Genomic DNA, 20,783 nt, shown 5'->3' on the forward strand with positions numbered 1-20,783 from the left:
GAGTGATTGTTTGGATTGGTTAGCTCCTGTCTTTCACTTAGCCAGACCAGAACTTGTCAATCTTATAAACATGGTTAGCAACCAATTAAATATTTGGCATCCTTGGACTCAGTATTTTGGGTTCTGTCGCTGCTGCACCCACAGACTCTGTGTGAACATGGGCAAGTCATTTACACTCACTATATCTTGGTTTTCCATCTGTAAAATGGGGGTAACTCCTTATCTAGTTGGACTGTGAGTTTTCTGTAGCAGCAGCTGTTGCTTTCTATGTTTTTTTGCTGCTAGATGCTGTACAAAGACTCCAAACATTGTTAGGGCTTCTGGCTGCTCCTCTAACACAAACTAATAATAGGCACCACTTGGACTGACTCTGTGTGTAACACAAGCCATAGAACCTCACTCAATAATTTCTGCCTCCTTCTCCCACCTTCTGAATTACAGTCTCTCTTCTAGAAAGCTATCTCAGGGTACGTCTAGATTGCAGAGTTTAGACTCTGCTGTGTCCAAGGAACACATCTGCTCTTCCAAAAATTTTTTTGGAAGCGCAGACACATTTTTTCAGCATCCCTGTAAACCTAGCTTTACGAGGAAGAAGGGATGTTCCAAAAAAGGTTTTTTTTTTCTGACATTTGGCCCAGTGTAGATGGGCCAAATGCCGGAAAAGCCTTTTCCAAAAAAAAAAAAAGTGGAAAAAGATACACGAATTGCAGTTCACAATTTGCATCTTTTTCCAGAAGAACTGTGTAGTCTAGACACAGCCTCAGTCTTGAGTTAAAGACTTTACGTACACTCATTTAAGATCAGCCTTTAGCTGAAAGGAAGGAAATGCAAACTAACTATCTTCTGTGTCTGGAGATTATTTTATCCCTTCACATCAGTCGGAGGGAAGAACTGAGACTGTAGCTAACATTAGTTTGCGATTGTAACGAATAACTGTTGCCTATGATAATATGTCCCCTTATGTTATTCCTCCACATAGTCCTGTTTCCTTAGCTGATAAAGTGAAAATGATACATAAAACTTGGTGCACTAGGAATGGCTACCGGGTGTTCACGAGGAATAACGGGGCTGCCGACAAAGGGCTTTGATGTCGACAGGGGGAACGTCCAGACTAGCGCGCGAGCCGACAAACAGCTGATCAGCTGTTTGTCGGCTCAGCGCAGCAGCCATGTAAATGTAAATGAAGCCGCGATCATTTAAATCGCGGCTTCATTTCCCTTTGCCTATGTGTCTAATCTACATGCCTCTGCCGACAGAGACATGTAGTCTAGACACCGCCTGTATGTCCCCCCACCCTGGGAATACCCCCAGCCTCTCCAACAGACAGCTGTGAGGAATGATACAGGGAAGTAGACCGCGAGCAGGCCTGCCGATGGGGAAGCGGGGACAATTGCTCCAGGGCCCAGCAATTTAAAAGGGCTTGAGACTCCTGTTTGCTGCCGCTGCTACTGCAGCAGTGATGGTGGCGGGAGCCCTGGGTCCTTTAAATCACCACCGGAGTTCTGCACAGAGTGCTCTGGAAGGCTCTGAGGGCTGGAGGGAGGAGGTGCTGCTCTGAGAGCTGCCTGCCCCTATCTCTTCTGCCTGAGGCCTACCTCTTCTGGGAGCACAGAGCCAGTCCCCACTACCTTGCCCCTGGGCCCAGTGAGGCTGTCGGCTCCCCTGGCTGCTAAGCCCTCCTCAGCTACTTCAGCTATAGCCTCTATGCCCCAAACATTGGTATACGAAATTCACCACTATTCTACTTCTTCCCTGTAGTTGAAGTAACTGCAGGGAGCATGCTAAGCATGGGGCAGACCTCTCATACAAGGACAACTGGGCTGTACTGATGACTGAAGTTGACTGGTCACAGGTTGAAGGGCAGTTTTCCCTGTAAGTTGAGTGCTTTGGCAGCCACCCAGGAAAGATTCAAATGCTGCCCAGCTGATCAGCAGAGAGCCCATAGCTGGCAGCATATGTTTCTACAAGTGGTGCACATTCACACATGCCTCAGTGCACATAACAACATTTATTCCACACCTGGATAGAAAAAAATGAACGGGAACTTTGGTGGAGGGGGGAACTCTACCTGTAGGAACTGTTGGTCACTTGTATTGTCAAGGAGGTTTGTCAGCCAGAGGTTCTGCTTGTTGAGCTCAGAGAGGTTCCCTTGCTTTTGCTGAATGGAATTGCCTAGCTGGACCAGGGCAGCTCTCTCCTCCTTGTCCAAAAACTCCAGCACCTTCACCTGCATTCGTTTGATCTCCTTTATAATCTCCACAAAGCTTTGGTTCACCTCCTCTCTTGAGTTCTTGACCACTTTCTGGGTGGGGAGGACACACACACATGCACACATTGCAGTCACTGATCTTTGTCACACACATGGTTTCAAGACCTGACACACTTTCCCCAAAAGTGCCCTCCCTCTTTCCAAGCAGATCCTGGGCTACTGAGGGGTAGCCATGTTAGTTTGTAAGGGTACATCTACACGGCAGTTATTTTGGAATAACATCTGTTATTCTGAAATAACGTTATGCTCTGTCGACAGAAGAAGCCCGTTATTTTGAAATAAATTTGAAATAACAGGGTTCTTACTCCGACTTCCTTTAAAGCTCAATGTATGAGGATTAAGAAAGTCAGTGGAATAGCATTTTATTTCAAAATAACTGCTGTACAGACAGTGTCTCTGGGTCCTATGTGATACAGTGGCTCTTGTTTCAAGATCCACCATACTGAAGACAAGTATCAGAGGGGTAGCCGTGTTAGTCTGGATCTGCAAAAGCGACAAGGAGTCCTGTGGAACCTTATAGACTAACAGATTTATTGGAGCATAAGCATTTGTGGGCAAAGACCCACTTTGTCAGAAGCAAGTGATGAAGTGGGGTCTTTGCCCACGAAAGCTTATGCTCCAATAAATCTGTTAGTCTATAAGGTGCCACAGGACTCCCATACTGAAGACAGTGTCACAACCCCCGCCCCATGCTTTATGAAAACCAGCTTATGAATATGCATAACTCAAGGATACTTTAGTCAAAATGGATCACGGGACATCATTTTTAAAGTTACAATCTGTGCATGTATCATTCTTGTATGTGAAGTTAGAAATATGAAGTGTTGATCTGCCCATAATTCGAGAGGTGCTAATGAAGGCCATTGGTAATAATCCAAAGACATAATAGCTTGGTGCTCAAGACAATGATCTGCAAATGGGTTTATTTTTTCTGTAAGCCCAAATTGTGGTTGGTCCTACAAAGACATGTGGTCAAATGGGTTCGGACCCATTTGGATCTTGTACTTTTCCACTCAAGGTGAGAAGTTTGAACTGAACACAAAGATTTTCTGCCTTGGACAACAGAGAGGTAGCCGTGGGGAACCAAACAATGGGGGATGTCAGATGTCAAGAGACTCCCTCTTACCACCCAAGATGTCTCCTGAAATCATCTAAAAACCGAACAGGGGGAAGATTAGGTCCAAGCTAGGAGGCTGCCTAGCTTGTGTAAGAGATTATTAGAACAACTGTTAGGGTAAGAATTTGCATATAATAAATGTCTTAGGGCATTAGGCATGTTTTGTTTATTTTGGCTTAGTAATGTAATTTGATCTGACTGTTTTCTTTTGCAATCACATAAATCCTATTTTTCATACTTAATAAAAACACTTTTGCGTGTATTATCAAGCCCAGTTACCTGTGGTGGTGGTGGTGGGGGGGGACAACAGATGTGCATATTTCTCTTTCCTTGATAAAGAGAGAAAACTTATGAGCTTTCTCTGTGTAAAACTTTTATACAAAGTGAGGTGGATTTATTTGGAGGTTTGGTCCCTTGTTAGAGCTGGTTCAACAGCTGTGTTGCTCTGCTGGGGGCTGTTGACTCAATTCTGTGCCTTGACTGGGGGAGATCAGAGTTTCTGGCCTGGCAGGACAGGGTGGTGGGGTGCCCGAATGGGCAGATGTGCAGACTCAGTGGCATGATCAGCATATTGGGTGACAATCCAAAGGGTACCTCTGTGACAGCCCCTGTCAAAGACAGTTTGATTTTTAGGTATTAATTTGGTTCATGCTGAGTTTTACCGCAAGATAGATCACCCTCCCTTTGTGTTTGTGACTGTCTGATGCCATCATCAGGATTCGGTTTTCTACATTGGCCTGTACTCTCTTGGCCTCCACCTGGGAAAGGAAGAATGAACATATTTACATTCATTGTAAATATATCATCACCATACATATAGCATTTCATGGATTCCAAGCCTACACAAATGCAAAATTCTCTGCAGAAACCACTACCCACTGCAGAATTGTACTCCCAAATCTCAGCTTTCAATTAAAAAAAAATCAAGTTCTGATGTTTGGGAAGACTTAGGGTACGTCTACACTTGCTCCCTAGTTCGAGCTAGGGATGCAAATGTAGCCGACCGAAATTGCTAATGAAGCAGGGATTTAAATATCCCGTGCTTCATTAGCATAATCTCGCCCGCGTGTTATTCCGCTCAACAGCTGATTCGAACCAGGAAGTGCGTTCCGGGATGCGTTAGTTCAAATCAAACCCCTTGGTTCGAACTAACGCATCCCAGAGCGCACTTCCTGGTTCAAATCAGCTGTTGAGCGGAATAACGCACAGGCAAAATTATGCTAATGAAGCGCAGGACATTTAAATCCCCGCTTTCGAGCAATTTTGGTCGACTACATTTGCATCCCTAGCTCGAACTAGGGAGCAAGTGTAGGCGTACCCTCCATAACATGATGCAGAGTTGTCTTGAATTTGAAACAGCCTGTAACAATACCTCTGAGTTGTCAGCTACCCTCATTTGTCAAGGGAATGTTCAATTTTGAAACCTTAAGAGGATAATTTACATATCTGTATTATTAGCGTGTTCTCTGCTAATCACTAACAAAAATATCCAGCTAATGAGCAAGACCCTCGACTGTTGTAAAGCAGTATATGCCTATTAATACGTATTTTCAATTTACACACAGTGCTTTCTTGTTCAAAGCATTTTAGAAATAACAAACAGTAGGACTAGTGAAAAATTGTCCATCAATTTTTATAAGATGAAACAGGTTTTTGATTGAACAAATGCCAGTTTTCCATGGAAAAAAATTGGGGTTTAAATGAAAAAATAGCTCAAAGCTTGAAAACGGAAATAAAATGAAACCTTTGTTATCTGGCACTCTGTTAACCAGAAAACTTTGTTAACCAGCATTGCTCCCAGCCACAATACTGTCACATCTTCAGGTGCACAGGCCTGGCTTGGTTTACCATGATTGGCTTAACAATTTTTTATTTAAGAAGTACTAATCATCTTTAACTCAAAATAGAAATGTGAGACCAACTGCCTCACACTACAAAACTACCAATATTAAAAACTTGAGTTTTACTATTATTGTCCATTGGTTTTTCCTAGGTTGATGGGACCCTCAGATAACTGGAATTTTTAGATAACCGGAATGCCGTAATCCCTGAGCATGTCGGATAACATAGGTTTTACTGTATTTTGATTCAGATTTGCCCTAGCAGTGACTCAAGGGAATGGTTGTTTAGCTGCCTCATGCTGTCATTATGTATCTGGGACTGGGACTCCCACAATGCATTGCCTCCTCCTCAACATCAGAGAGACTGTGAAGCATTATGGGAAATGTAGTCTGGCCCATAGAAGAGAGTGTGGACAAGAAGTAATCAGACTACAACTCCTATGAGGGATTGCAACGCCATTTCCAAATTGAAAAGTTTTGAATTTTTTTCCCTACTGAAAAGTTGAAATTTCCTGAGGAAACTTTCTATTTTTCTGGCCAGTTCAAGGGGACATTTCAGGGTGCTTGGAGTAAAATGAGGCAGGTGTTTAATGGGACCTGGCTAACACTGCACAAGTCAGAGGAAAGCGATTAGCATATCTTCTTGTAACTGGCGAGGGTTTTCAGATTGGGTGAATGTAATGAGTCAAAGAAAAAATCTGGTCAGGACATAGGCTAATATCCCTAACTCTTATGAAATGAGGCCTTTCATGACCACAAGTGATCCTTAAATTTACCTCTTATCAGAGGTGGCATTCTTAGCAGCCCAACGCACATCCACCCACCCAACATCTTCCTGGCGTGTGGTTGAGTTGTAACCCCAAGGGAATGCTAGCTTCACAGCCTTGGTAGCAGCCTGGGTCTTTTGCAAGGTCTCCCTTCCAAGTACAATTAACAGTAATAATATAATAAATATGGTTACATAACTGCACCATAAATTCACACAGTGCTTTACAGAACGTGTCCTGTCCTGCAAAAAGCTGCTTGTCCACAGTCCTCTATACACCCTATAGGGCCTAGAATTCAAAAGGGGCTGTACAGCACAAGCTGTACAGCACTGTCTTCAACAACATATGGCTCTGACCTCACCCTCTTTGCTCAGATCACTAACAAGCTTACAGCCTTGGGGGAGCATGACTGCAGAAAAGCATCTGGCAATCTCTCAGCTCAACTCCCTGCTGAATACAAACCTGACGAAATGCAGACTCTCAAAAACCAACTTTCCACCTGGCCCATTAGCCAAGCCTCTCCTGGGGGTGCTAGGGTAAACGAGAGAGATCCACTGCAAATTAACTTTATTCCAGAGGAACAAATCCACAAATGGCCCTGCTTTGGCTTCAGGAAGTGTTGCTCTGCCTGTTTCCGATGCAGACGCACACTTCTAAACAACCAGAAATGGAACTGATGGAGGAATACCTGTCTCTTGTGGGATCCGGGGCTGTTTATTGCTAAGTGCTCAGCACCGGCTCCTCATCTGCTGCCAGTCAGCCTACTTTCACTGAAGTCAGTGAAACTCTGCTGTTCCTTGACACTAGCTGAGAATCTTGGCCCACAACACAGATAGTAAAGAGCAAATGAAGAATATCCTGAGTTACAATGTGTTTCTTCCACATGTTTACGGCTGAGCAAAATCTCGCTTCCCTAGTCTAATGTGCTCTTCCTGGTCCCCATTACGTGGGCATCAGTTTTATTGCCTGTTCCCTCCAGCACTGTCAGATCTCCACAGAGAGGGCAGTGGATGTCAGAAATCTACTGGGAGTGATTATTTTTGTTCTATGCCAAGATAAAAATGCTCAAATCTCGTGCTTCAAGCATGTCTGCTGAACTTCTGCTGAGGCCAGGAAGGAGTTCTGCAAGCTGCAACTCTGGATGGTTGGCCAGTTTCAGTCAAGAGAGGTTTTACCTTCCTAAATCCATGCTGCGCCCACATCTTGAATCCTACATACAGATGTGGTCGCCTCATCTCAAAAAAAGATATCTTGGCATTGGAAAAAGTTCAGAAAAGGGCAACAAAAATGTTTAGGGGTTTGGGACGGCTGCCATATGAGAAGAGATTAAAAAGACGGGGACTTTTCAGTTTAGAAAAAAGGAGACTAAGGGTATGTCTACACTGCACAGCTATTTCGGGATACTCTACACAAGCCGTCCATTATTTTGAAATATTTTTCAAAATAATGGGCATGTTATTTCGTCATCCCGGTCATCCTTGTTGAACAAGGGATAAGGGATGGCTCGAAATAGCGCGTTATTTTGACGTTTGGTGCTGTGTAGATGCGCCAAATTTCAAAATAAGCTATTTCGAAATAGATTTGAAATAAGATACGCAAGTTGTGTAGTGCAAATGGCATATCTTATTTCAAGTGTAGGGTGCTATGTAGACGCACTCTATGGGGGGATACGATAGAGATTTATAAAATGACAGGCGTGGAGAAAGTGAATAAGGAAACGTTATTTACTTGTTCCCATAACACAAGAATTCGGGGTCACCAAATGAAATTAATAGGTGGCAGGTTTAAAACAAACAGAAGGAAGTATTTCTTCACACAGTGCACAGTCACCCTATGAAATTCCTTGCCAGAGGATGTTGTGAAGACCAGGACTTGAATAGGGCTAAAAAAAGAGCTAGATAAATTCATGGAAGGTAGGTATATCTATTAGCCAGGATTCGTAGGAATGGTGTCCATAGCTTCTGTTTGTCAGAGGCTGGGAATGGGTGATGGGAAGAATCATTTTATGATTGCCTGTTTTGTTAATTCCTTCTGGGGCACCTGGCATTGGCCACTGTCAGCAGACAGGATACTGGGCTAGATGGACCTTTGGTCTGACCCAGTAGAACTATTCTTATGTTTTTATGACACATCAGAGGTGGTCACCACTGGAGACAATCTTATAGGGAGGTATTCAAGGGCATGCAGGTGCTGGGTTCTCATTGACTTTCAGTGCTTTTGACAATCATTCCCCATGTTCCTGAACATGAATCAGATATCAGGCCATTTTAGTTAGATTTTGTTTTTTTAATTAAAACTTGGCATTGAAGGCATGGATACAGCAAGCAGGAAGTAAAAGGTGTGTAGGAGGAACAGGCCTGTGGCAAGAGACATATTGGGAGCTTTAAGCACATATCACGGCAAAGACAGGACTCTTCTGAGAACTTTGGAAAAGTGCTTCACAGCAGGACCAGATTATTTTTTTTAGGGCCCTGGTGCCAAAATTATTTGTGCTCCACCCGGGGGAATGATTGTAAAAAACAGGAGACCGACACAGAAGTTGTCTTTGACCCAGCACATAGCTGCACAGGTTTTATTAACAATAGCTACACGCAGTGTATAAGTTATTCACACTAATATTTGCTATGTAAATATGCAAATTACTTATCTGAAACAAGAATTCGGGGTCACCAAATTAAATTAATAGGTGGCAGGTTAAAAACAAACAGAAGGCAGTGGCCAAGGGCAAGGGCGGGGGAAGGCTGATCCCCAGCTGGAGTGAGGCAGGGCTGAGGGCAAGAGCACAGCGGGGTGGAGGCCAGAGTTGGTCTCTGGCATGAGGCAAGGGCTGGGGCGAAGCACAGTGGGGGGAGGTAGGATTTCCCCCCACAAGACTGATACCTACTTTTCTCACCAGTCCTAGCCAGTTCTCTTTGTCTGTCTCTCCCTGAGCTGCTAGTGTTGCCAGTACTGGCCCGGACAGTCTGGTATTTGCGGCTTCTGTCCAGTTAAAAAAATCAGAAAATACCGGACATGTAAAACGTCTGGTATTTTCTGTTTTTCTCGGACGGAAGGCCGCATGGGACATTCTTCCCCTGCCATGCCTGGTGGGGATTTAAAGGCGCAGTGACTCTTTTTTTGTGTGTGGTTGTGGGGTTTTTTTTGCTCAACTAGTTTTTTCCCTGCCATGCTTGGTATTTTTTGTGAAACTATCTGGCATCCCTATGAGCTGCCCTTCCTCCAGCAGCTTCTTGCCCACAGTGGGGGAGCAGAGGGTGGGGATAGGCTGGCTGCAGTTTAGTGCTGTACCTGGATTTTTGGTTTCCCGTCAGTACTGCTAACCAGACCGGGCACTGTCAGGTCCCCTTTTCTACTGAAGTTTCTGATTGAAACAGAGGTGAAAGCAAGACCATGCGCCCCAGTGCACTGCTCTGGTAAGAGCCGGCTGGGTTGCTCCACTGCAGGAGGAGCCTGGTGCGCTCCTAGCCCGGCTCCTATGGCTCTCCAGCTGGCTGCCGTGCTAAGTAGCAGACAAGTGCAAAGGCCTGGCTGGGTCACGTCCTCCTATTGGTCTGGGACTTCCCCATCCCCAAGCTCCCCAGAAGGCTCACTTAAGGGAGGGCAGGGGGCTGAAGCTCCCCCCCATTCCTAGTGACTTGCTGTTCCCCTTCTATCACCGTCAGCGAGCGAGAGCACAGCTCCCAGCATCCCTGCATTCCTCTCATCCTGGCTGGTGGGGGAGTGGGCAGAGCAGTGAGTGGCCCATGCTGTGTTCTTTCCTCTCGCTCCCTGACAGTGATTAAATGGGGGGAGCAAGCAATTAACAAGCAGAGGGTTAGGAATTGGGGGAGGGGCTTCACGGTCACATTCCCCACACAGACCCCAACCCGCTGCCCAGAGCCCCACCTCACACCCCCAATCCTGACTCCTGCACCCCCACACCCCCCCACTCCCTTGTCCCGAGCTCCTTGTACTCCACTCCACACCTGCATTTCTTACAGGTACTATAATATTGCATCTCCCTGCCCTGAGCCCAGGGGGGCCATACAACAGTACCTGTAAGAAATGTAAGGGTAAGTCTACACTTGCACCCTAGTTCGAACTAGGGATGCAAATGCAGGCATTCGAAATAGTCAATGAAGTGGGGATTTAAATATCCCGTGCTTCATTAGCATGATGTCACCAGTGCGCTAGTTCGAATCACAGCTGATTCGAACCAGGAAGTGCGTGCTGCGACGCGTTAGTTCAAACCAAACCCCTTGGTTTGAACTAACGTTACTCCTCAAAAAATGTGAGCCTCTCACATCCCCAGACTCCTGCACCCTCACATCCCCAGACTCCTGCACCATCCACACACTGCAGATCTGTGTCCTGAGCCCATCATACTCCCAGCCTCCCTGCCCTGAGCCCCTCATGTACCCCAGCCCAAACTCCTGTACCCTCACAGCCACAAGCCTGAGGCTTGCTTAGCACCCCAACCCTCTACCTGAGCCCAACCCTCTCCAGCCTGGAGCCCCCTCCCTGAGCCAGCATCCTCTTCTCTACTTCCTCCTGCACCCAAATTCCCTCCCAGAGCTTGTATCTCTCACCCCCTCCCAGTGCTTTTTTTGTGAGCCACAATAGCAGTGGAGACAGCTTGAAGAGCTGGGGCAAAGTTGTTGAGCCAAAAAAAAAAAAAAAAAAAAAAGGCAGGGCTGCGAAGACCTGGGGCAAAGTTGTTAAAAAAAACCCTGCCGTGGAACAGATGTACCAGCATCTATTTTCCCCCAGCGTGGCACTTTTTTTTTCTCAACAACTTTGCCCCAGCTCTTCACACTGTCTCCACTGCTATTGTGGCTCTTTGTCTGGAATGGGTTGGCCACCCCGGTATAGGCAGATGGGCACCAGCAGCAGGAACCCGTGCTGCCAGCTCTAGGCACTATGAACACTCTGCTAATTATCTGGGTGGCATTTGAATCTCTCCTGGATGGCTGTCCAAGTGCTCAGCTTATAGGCAACCAGACATAAGAAGTGTCAAAGGAGGAAGCCAATGAATGGGATTGTGCATTCTTGGTTCTGGGAGGTAATCCCCTGAGTTCTCCAATAGCTGTGTCATTGAAGTAGGGAACAGGGAGAGGGGAGGAGGCAGGGATTGGAAGGAATAAATCTTTTCTGTATTTCAGAATGCTATCAAAAGGGAAGTAATCATCAGTTGGCCCTGGTTAAGATTTGGTCGCTTGGTATCAACCTGTTGAATAGAATTTACAGAAGCCCTTATTAATGGCTTTTCTGCTTCTTCTGAAGTCCTGGGTAAAACTACCATTGAGTTCAGTCAGAGCAGAGTTAGGCCATCGTGACTGGTATGGAGACAGTAAATAAAGAAGTATTATTTACTCCTCATAACACAAGAAGTAGGGGGGAATCACCAAATGAAATTAATAGGTAGCAGGTTTAAAACAAACAAAAGGAAACATTTCTTCACACAGAGCACAGTGAACCCATGGAACTCCTTGCCAGAGGGGTTGTGAAGGTCGAGACTATAACAGAGTTCAAAAAAAGGACTAGATAAATTCCTGGCAGTTAGATTCATCAATGGCTGTTAGCCAGGATGGGTAGGAATGGTGTCCCTAGCCTCTGTTTGTCAGAGCTGGGAATGGGTGAGAGAGATGGATCACTTGATGATTCCCTGTTCTGTTCTCTCCCTCTGGGGCATGTGGCATTCCACTGTCAGAAGACAGGATACTGGGCTAAACAGACCTTGGTCTGACCCAATATGGCCGCTCTTATGTTCTGTGAGCCAATAGTGGGTTTATAAAGGCGCCAAAGGAGTGATGGTGCCAGGCCCACCCACAACAGGGTCCCCGCTGGCCAGGCTGAGCTCTCTCCCCTTCTGAGGCAGCCCAGAGGCTGTAGTGCAGGCTCTCCTCTCTGGCCTTTCCCCTGCACTCCTCTCTAGGTCCGCTGGTTGACCTAAGGCAGTGATCACCAACCAGTAGATCGGGATCTACTGGTAGATCTTGGAGCCTCTGTGATGTAGTGGGGCATTTTGCTGGTCGCTAGGCTCGGGCTGTCCCCTACTGGCCCTGTCTGTGAGCACGGCTCAGCAGGGGTGCCAGACACTGCCTTGACCCGTTCTGACTGGGGTGGGGGGGAGGAGATTGGAACAAAGGAAGTACGTGGGGGGAGGAAGAGTTAGTCTGGGGCTGGAAACATGATGGATGGAGACAGCCTAGGGAGGGGGCTTGGAGACTTGGGCCTCAGGTACCCCGCCTTAAGGGGTCTGAGGCATCCTAGCCCCCTCCTATTGCCACATCACATCTATGCTGTGCTGTATTCTGGAAAATCAATAAACCCCTGTCTATTCTGCTGGCGGGTGGAGACTGTTCTGGCAGCTGCAGGATCGGGGGAACCCCGACTACGCCGTCACAGCCTCTGACAGGTGATCCTGTCTGGTTTGGCCAAGAGGCTATTATCAAGTGCCAGCACTTAAGCTGCCCCTCCCCTCACTGCTGTGCATCTCCTGCCCTTTGCCTTAGAGCTGTCCCCTCAGGAGCCTCCTGCTTGCTGTGCAGGGCAGGGGAGGAAGAGGAGGGTGCTGATGTCAAGGTTCCCCCTCTCCCACTCTGTATCCTATCTCCACAGAGCAGAGAGGAGACACAACAGGACTTGGGAGGGAGTCTGCTGGCTGCTTTTGGGAGTAGTACAGGGCCAGGGGAGGGGTGGGCCTGCCTTAGCCCCACTGTTCCACTACCCAGAAGCCACCTGAGGTAAACAGTGCCCAGTCGGAGCCCACATCCCGAAACCCCACCCCAATCACAAACCCCCTCTGGAACCCCTGCCACCGCTGCATCCAAATGCCCTCCCAGAGCCTGTACCTAGAACCCCCCCGACACTCCAACTGCCTGCAGCTCGCAGCCCCTCTCACGCGCCAGATCCCTTAATCCAAGGCCAGAGCCTGTATCCCAACCTTCTGTCCCAGCCTCAGGAAAGGGAGGGAGAGAGGCTGGAGTGAGCAGGGACAGGGCCTCGTAGAAAGGGCACAAAGGAGGCGGGGCAAGGAAATGTGGGTTTTAGGTAGATCTTGGATTGCACTTAGATTCAAAAAGTGATCTCCAGCATAAAAAGGTTGGAGACCCCTGACCTAGAGCTTCTCCCCCCCACCCCCGTCCATGACACTTTCACTTCTTTCTCTGCATGCCCGCGGAGGGCTCCTCCACTCTCCACTCCTGCTTTCTGTCACCTCACCATCCACAGGCCTGCTGCCGGACAGGGGAGGGGGCTTGGAGAGAAGGAGCCCTCAGCCACTGCCACTCCAGTCCTCCAGGCAGGCTATGCCAGTGACTGATAGAGGGTCCATGGTCACTTCAGTCTCCCCCAGGGCCAGGAAGCTCAAAGCCTCAGACCAGAATGGAGGGGGTCCCTACAGCTGCTCAGCTCTGAGACTGCAGCAGCAGACGAAAGGGCAGCAGGGAAGGCTGCCAGGGCCCGGAGCCACTCACACATTGCTGGTATCAGGTGTGAGTCGGGGAGGATGGGGGAGCACCGAATTTGGGGGGGCCCACCAGGTGCAATGTGCTGGGAACAGGGATGCCTGTGCTGCCACATGTGAGCAGAGGGATGGGGACACTATCAGCAGATCTCAGTTTCCACAGCAGACATGGCCCTACCCACTAGTTCCTCTCCTCTACATCCTTCCCCCCTTCCACCACTTGTGCCCCATCCCCTGCTCCTTCTAGGCTTAGAGCTCCCACTTAAAAAAATTATGGCCCCTTCCCCCTGCTTTTCTCCCCCCCCTGCTGCCAGGTATCCAGTTTTTAATCCAGGGGTGAAAGTAACTTAGGGTATGTCTACACTTGCACCCTAGTTCGAACTAGGGATGCAAATGCAGGTATTCAAAATAGTCAGTGAAGCGGGGATTTAAATATCAGGGGGTTCCAGTGTATGATAGGCTCTGGTTTGGAGTTGGGGGGGGGGGCAGGAGTGTTATGATGCTGCAGCCAGATGGGGACGTGGCCCCAATTGGGGGCTTGTTGGCCAGGCTTCATTTTTAAATAAAATATTATGTCAAACACAAAATGTTTCAGCAGCATCTTTATTTATGAGAGGGGTGGGGAACCTGTTTTGAGTCAGGGGTCACTGACCCACAGAAAAGTCAGTCAGGGCCACACAAATGATATGCAAAAGAAAAACCCATCCAAAACTCCCAGGCCTCACTAATGTGGCCCCAACTGTGCTGGTGGGGGAGTGGACAGGGTGCTGGGCAGGTACTCGGGGTGGGGGGGGGGGCAGGGTCTGGCCAGGGAGAGGAGACAGAGATGGTTGGGGCCAGTACCTGGGGATCCCAGGTCTCAGGAAGCTGTTCTTCTCCTCCCCTAAACAGCTGGTGCACTTCCTGAAATGCCTGGTCTGTCGCTTCACCAGGGACTTCCTTCCTGCCTGCTGCCTGCCTGCACAGGGTGTGTGTGTGTAGGAATCCCAGGACTGCACGCCAGCTCCAACTTCTCAGGAAATGCGCGCTCTTCCTCTGCTCCCCATGACAGCTGCGTGCTTCCTGAGAAGTTGGAGCTGGCATGCAGTCCCAGGATTCCTACTCCCTCCTGCAGCTCACTCTGCGCAGGCAGGCAGCAGGGGGAAAAGTCCCCAGTGGTGCAACAGACCCGGCATTTCAGGAAGCATGCCAGCTGTTTAGGGGAGGGGAAAAGCAGACTGCTCTAACCCAGTCCCCATCCTCTTCCCCAAAGCCAGACACCCCCCCACCCAATCCCCCTCTCCTCCTCTTCCCCAGAGCCAGGCACACACACCCCAACCCAATCCCCCTCTCCTACCCTTCCCCAAAGCCAGGCACCCCCCCAACCCAATCCCCCTCTCCTCACCTTCCCCAAAGCCAGACACCCCCCCACCCAATCCCCCTCTCCTCTTCCCCAGAGCCAGGCACACACACCGCAACCCAACCCTGCTCTCCCCCAAAGCCAAGCACCCCCCAACCCAATCCCCCCTCCTACCCTTCCCCAAAGCCAGGCACACCCTCCCCAGCCCAATCCCCCTTCCCCCACTCTACCCTAATTCTTGGGTCCTGGAGCCACCGCTGCCGCTACAGCCGTGTGTTTCCCTAGGCGCTGGGGCATGTGTGCTGAGCAGCTGGCTTTGAGCATGAGCTGGCTGGGACGCTGTGCACAACCCAGTCCCCCTTCCCTTCACTTTCCCTCCCCTTCCCTTCCCCAGAGCCAGACACCTCCCCTCCCTGCTGTAACCCAATACCCTTCCTTCCAACCTTATACTCGGGTCCCGGAGCCAGAGCCGCTGCGCCGCATCCAGGACTAGAGTTGCCAGATGGTTTCAACAAAAATACCGGACACACTTGACATTACATCACAACCTACATTACATCTGATTTAGAAAATACCGGACATTTCTATTTTCTCATTTGTATTTTTTCAATTTGTTTCCTGACCAGAAAGCTCAAATACTGGACTGTCCAGTTCATAACCGGACACCTGGCAACCCAATCCGGGATGCCATGTGCACTGCTCCCCCCGATACCCCTTGCATTCTCCAGAGCCAGGCATCTCTCCCCCTCAACCTTATGCCCGGGTCCTGAAGCTGCTGCCGAAGCCACTGCCTGCACTCAGTGGCCAGTTGCTAGCACGTGCAGGCTGGGATGGTGTGCGTGACCCGGCCTGCACATGCAGGACAGGATGAAGTGTGCTGAGGGCCGTGAGTGGAATGACGTGGGCCGTGAGCGTGCATGCTCTCACAGAGGCCTGGCTGTGAGAGCGGCTGACCTGAGCAGTTCCGGGTTCCATCCCAGGTCCATCAGGAGCCACAATTTTTTTCTTCGTCTCACGAGCCTCAGGTTGGCCACCCTGGCCTATACCTTGGTACACATAACAAAATTTGTTATGCACGTGGATGGAAAACGTTAGAGGGGTAATTTTCCAAGGTGAAGTACTGCACTAAAATCTGGTATTAGAACTACCTGAACCAGTACAGCTTCCCATGCATACTGGTTTGGCTAAAGACCTGACATAGATGGTATAATTAATTATGACCAGAGACCTGGGAGGACTGGTTTGTGTGGGTGCAAGTATCTGCACAGGTATTGGAATCCCTTGTGCTTGCAAAGACTGGTTCCTTGCCATGCTTTCTGTGCAGTGTAATCAGGGCTTTGTTTTAGATCGAGATTTCAGCTTTGGTTGAGAGCCCCACTCCTCTTCCTTATTGACTCTCCCGCCCCCAGTCTGGGTTCAGAGGAAGAGAGATGTCCGTACTTACCACTTTCCTGGCTTTCTCCTCCTGTATTGGGATTGCATCATGGTTCTTGTGCTCCTCCCGCACGCATGTGTGGCAAACTAACCCACCTTCTGTCCTACAGTACAGCTCCTGCAGCTTGTGATGCTTCTGGCACAGTCTGGCTTTCAGGTCACTCATGGGTTCCAGCAGCTGGTGGTTTTTAAAAGTTTTGTCTTCGTAGTGTAACTGGATATGGTTTTCACACAAGGAGGCCATGCACTGCAGGCAGGACTTGATGGACTTCACTTTCCTTGAGGAGCAGAGATCGCAAGGGATGTCATTGGGACCCACCGGCGGGAGCTTGGCTGTGGCCTGAGCCTCTTCCCGGGCAAACTTTTCTGCTATTTCTCCAAGGCTTATATTTTTGCGGAGTCGAGGCCGTGAGCTGAAGGGTTCTCGGCACTGTGGACAGTAGGGACACTCCCCGATCACAGCTTGGTGGTCCCAGTAATCCTGCAAGCAATCCATGCAGAAGTTGTGCCCGCAGGCGGTGGTGACGGGGTTTGTGAACACCTCCAGGCATATCGGGCACACGATGTTGTCCTCAAGGAGAAAAAAATTTGTGTTGCTCATGGTGATGGAATTCTCAGCTGGGATCCAGGTATCTCACAGATCCGGGTATCTAGAGCTGAGGGAAACTTAAACAGACACAGGTTTTCTCATGATATTCCCCTTTCAAGGCACTCTGTAGAAAGTGAGTCATAGATTTAGAACAGGGGTCTCAAACTCACAGCCCTGGGGACATCTGCAGCCCAAGCACTTCCATAATCCAGCCTGCACACAGCTGCTGGCACCTGACACTGTGTGTCTGTATCTTACCCCAGTGGTGCTCAAACTTTTTTCATTCGCGACTCCCAGAGCTGGGAATTTTTGAACAAGAACAACAACAACAACAAAAAGCGCCAGGAACATTTTTTGTGGCCCCTTTAATTTAAAGGTCCACTCCCACCACTCCCATCGTGTGTACATCAGACACCAAGCCGCGAAAAAAAAATGCCAGCCGGCGCGGATCAAAGCACTGAGACCCCCCAGGAAGACAGCTGCGACCCCTATGGGTTGCGCACCGTTGCCTTACCCCAAGTCTAGCCCCTGCTCCGCTCTCTCCCTGCCTCTGTCTTGCCTGCACATCACACTCCTTCCTTCCTTCCCCGGGATGTGGCCTGGGGAATTACCAGAGGTCTGGTGCAGGGCGGCAGTAGGGATTGATGTCCTGCACTCACCACACAGCGGAAGCCGAGGGAAGCAGAGCAACTCAGCAGCCTCTGCCCTGCTGCCCTCTCCCAGTCCAGCCTGGTCGCTCTGCTTCACCACAGCAGCAGGAAGGGGATCGCCCCAGCATGGGCTGATTTGGGAGACGTCAGCGGTGTGGAGCAAGCTGCTGTGTAGCTCTGCTTCCCCATGGAGTGCAGGTAGGGGGCAACCCCTGGTGCCAGCCCAAGCCCACTCAGGGCCCTAGGGACTAATCTGAGTATGGTTAACAATATAGTATGGTTGGGGTGGCCACCATGGGACCCCTCAAAGCAGTGGTGGCACCAAGGGGGTTTAAATTGCCTGGGGGTGACAGGTGGGGATGCACGGGAGAGGGAAGCATGTGGGCCAGGAGGCAGGCCTGGGAGATATGTGGGGGAGGGAATGTGTGGAGACCCCCAGCCTAGAGCCCTGCCAGAGAGGGGTGCCCGTTGGCCCACTAGGAAGATTCGAGGACTGGCCCTGGTCTAAGATAGACTGTGTGTGGGACCCCTGTTTCAGAACATTTTTATAAAGCTGGATGTTCTGATGTGAGAGGCCATGACCAGATTTTTAAGGCAAGAAGGGACTGTGCTGATTCTTTGTTACGGCCTGGATTATGCAGGAGGTCAGAACCTCTGATGGAACCAGGGTTGCCAATTTTGGTTGGACGTATTCCTGGAGGGGTTTTCACGTGACATACTCTTTCTCAAAAGACAAATCTTTAATTCACGGGTGGGGAACCTTTTTTGAGTCAAGGCCGCTGACCCACAGAAAAATCAGTCCGGGGGCCGCACCCAAATGAGAAGCCAACTCGCCCCTTTCCTCCAAAACCCAACCTCACTGACTTGGCCCCTGACTGAGAAGGAGAAGGATACTCTCCACATTCCCCTAACACTCCAGAACCTAATAGGGCCCAAGCTAGGAAATTTTATGTGCCCCAGTGGATTCAGTGGCTCTCAGCACCCCCACTGTCCAAACTGTCCCAGCCCCACTGTAGGTAAATTGTTGCAATGGTTAATTAGCCTTCTTGTTCAAAATGTGGGTGTAGTTAAAAAAAGAGGCCCTTCTCTCGTCCTTGTCATTTAAAGATCTTCATGCACTTCCCAGAAATTAATTAAGCTTTACAATTGCTAAATAAATTATTTTTCATTGTCCCCAGTTCATAGAAGTGGACAGCAAAGCACAGAACAGTTGAGTGAGTGTCTCACAGTCAGGGAGAGTATATCTACAGTGGGATAACAGACCTACAGCTGGCTTGGAACAGCTGATATAGGCTCACAATGCTCAGACTGTGGGGCTATAAAATAGCAGTGTAGGTGTTTGGGCTGGAGACCACATAAGGGGGGGGGGGGTCTCAGAACCCAGGTTCCAGCCCTCAATGTCAACATTGCTACTTTATCACCAGAGCTCCATGAGTTTGTATCTGCTAACCTGTACTCTTGGACTCAGTGACATGGATTTTTTATCAGTGTAGACATATGAGCTGGGAATAAAAGTCAGGAGTTCTAGATCCCATGCCTTACTCTGTCCTTAGACGTACTGCTCAGTATCTAGGAAAATACACCTCTGCTTGAGCAGTTCCTTTCTGTGGGTCAGTCTGCATCTGAGGCTCTGTGCTTGCTTCCTAGCTTGGAGGGCCTATGGGAACAGCATACTCTATTGCTGGGTGATAAGAGAGAGGGAACAGTACAAGAACTCCTAATGTTGAGTCCCTCTTAGTGAGGAGAAGGATGGTCACAATAACAGGACCAGAAACATAGGGTCGGCATGGGGAATCACAGCTGGAGTTTTTCCCAGAAGCACCACAGCCAACCTCCCTCCTTAATGAGATAATGGCAGCCCACCAAAAAGATCTAAGAATGATGTGAGAAATGCAGGATCTCCAACCTAGGGGTGAACAGTTCTGTAGCACAGTTGAGCAGATGCAAAGACTATATATCCCATTTGAAAGCCTGAAGAAGCACATAAAGGCAACTTTTGAGAGGACAAGGGATAGTCATTCTTATTCAGCTGAGATACTTAGATGCATCAGGCTGAACGACTCTCGGGGAAGGACTATTTTTTAGGACACAATGGCTGTGTCTAGACTGGCAAGTTTTTCCGCAAAAGCAGTTGTTTTTGCGGAAAAACTTGCCAGCTGTCTACACTGGCCGCTTGAATTTCCGCAAGAACACTGACTTCCTACTGTCTGAAATCAGTGCTTCTTGCGGAAAAACTATGCTGCTCCTGTTCAGGCAAAAGTCCTTTTGCGCAAAGCTTTTGTGCAAAAGGGCCAGTGTAGACAGCTCAGATTTATTTTGCGGAAAAAAGCCCTGATTGCGAAAATGGCGATCGGGGCTTTTTTGCGCATAAATGTGTCTAGATTGGCCACGGATGCTTTTGTGCAAAAGTGCTTTTGCGGAAAAGCGTCCGTGCCAATCTAGACGCTCTTTTCCGCAAATGCTTTTAATGGAAAACTTTTCCGTTAAAAGCATTTGCGGAAAATCATGCCAGTCTAGACGTAGCCATTTAGTTTTTTTACTAAACGAGCTCATCTCCTATTGGAACCCACAGAGACTGGCTTATGGCAAAGATGAATTTGGGCCATTCTCTTGGCATGGTAAAACCCACCTACAGAAGATGGCCTACTCTCACCTACTATTGTTCTTCATGTCATTACCCTATTTTTAAGTACATTACAGCTGGCTAATTCCCTGACCAATCTGAAGATTTACAGCATGAATGGATTCTACTGGGGCAGTGATTGCAAAGCCAGACGATGCCAAATGCTCCATACTCACCAGATCTACGTGGATGTGAGGTCACTCATGTCTCCCCATGCCAATGATGAATCTTTTGGTAAAGAAGTGGTTACATGGTAGTACCAAAGGATATCCCTGGACAGTTGCCACTCAGATACCCTGGTGCCCCCTCCAATGCCAAGACACTGGTTGGTTATGTCCACCCTCCCCTTTTAGCAGCTGTCCCTGTGGACTCACTTCCTGTAGGCAGCCCTTCATAGGACAGCTGAGTCTTCTGTGTGACATCACAATCCCACTCGAGCAGCACTGCACTTGCCAATTATGATGCCATCAGATGACATGATACTCTGGAGAAGCTGAGCATGACTCAGCCACTTTCTTGGAAGAAGGGTGCTAGAATGAACCTCAGAGGATCAGCACAGGGAGAGGAGACATGGTACTGACAGCAGGCACAGAAATGTGACAGTGCTCCTTTCTGATGAGTTCTGCTTCTTGAAAGCTCTTGGACAAAGCATCAGACTGTAACTGGAATTCAAATTATGTTACAAACCTGCAACCCAACCATTCTCA

At 48.8% G+C, this 20,783-nt stretch overlaps 1 protein-coding gene across 2 annotated transcripts in view; it reads right to left on the reverse strand.

The window, feature by feature from the left end:
- LOC102461130 (E3 ubiquitin/ISG15 ligase TRIM25-like) overlaps positions 1 to 20,467 on the reverse strand; it is a 54,168-nt gene extending 33,701 nt beyond the window's left edge. The window contains exons 1-4 of one of the 2 annotated variants that reach the window (XM_075903701.1): positions 20,253 to 20,467; positions 16,225 to 16,927; positions 4,049 to 4,144; positions 2,069 to 2,302 (exon numbers count right to left, since the gene is read on the reverse strand). In XM_075903701.1, coding sequence (XP_075759816.1) covers positions 2,069 to 2,302; positions 4,049 to 4,144; positions 16,225 to 16,815 — 921 coding nt within the window. In that variant the 5' untranslated portion in view covers positions 16,816 to 16,927; positions 20,253 to 20,467. The remainder of the gene's footprint in view (positions 1 to 2,068; positions 2,303 to 4,048; positions 4,145 to 16,224; positions 16,928 to 20,252) is intronic. The other variant, XM_025178160.2, reaches the window with a different exon arrangement.
- Positions 20,468 to 20,783: the final 316 nt, after the last annotated feature.

The sequence above is a fragment of the Pelodiscus sinensis genome, chromosome 20, assembly GCF_049634645.1.
Source record: "Pelodiscus sinensis isolate JC-2024 chromosome 20, ASM4963464v1, whole genome shotgun sequence".
Taxonomy (NCBI): Eukaryota; Metazoa; Chordata; order Testudines; family Trionychidae; genus Pelodiscus; species Pelodiscus sinensis.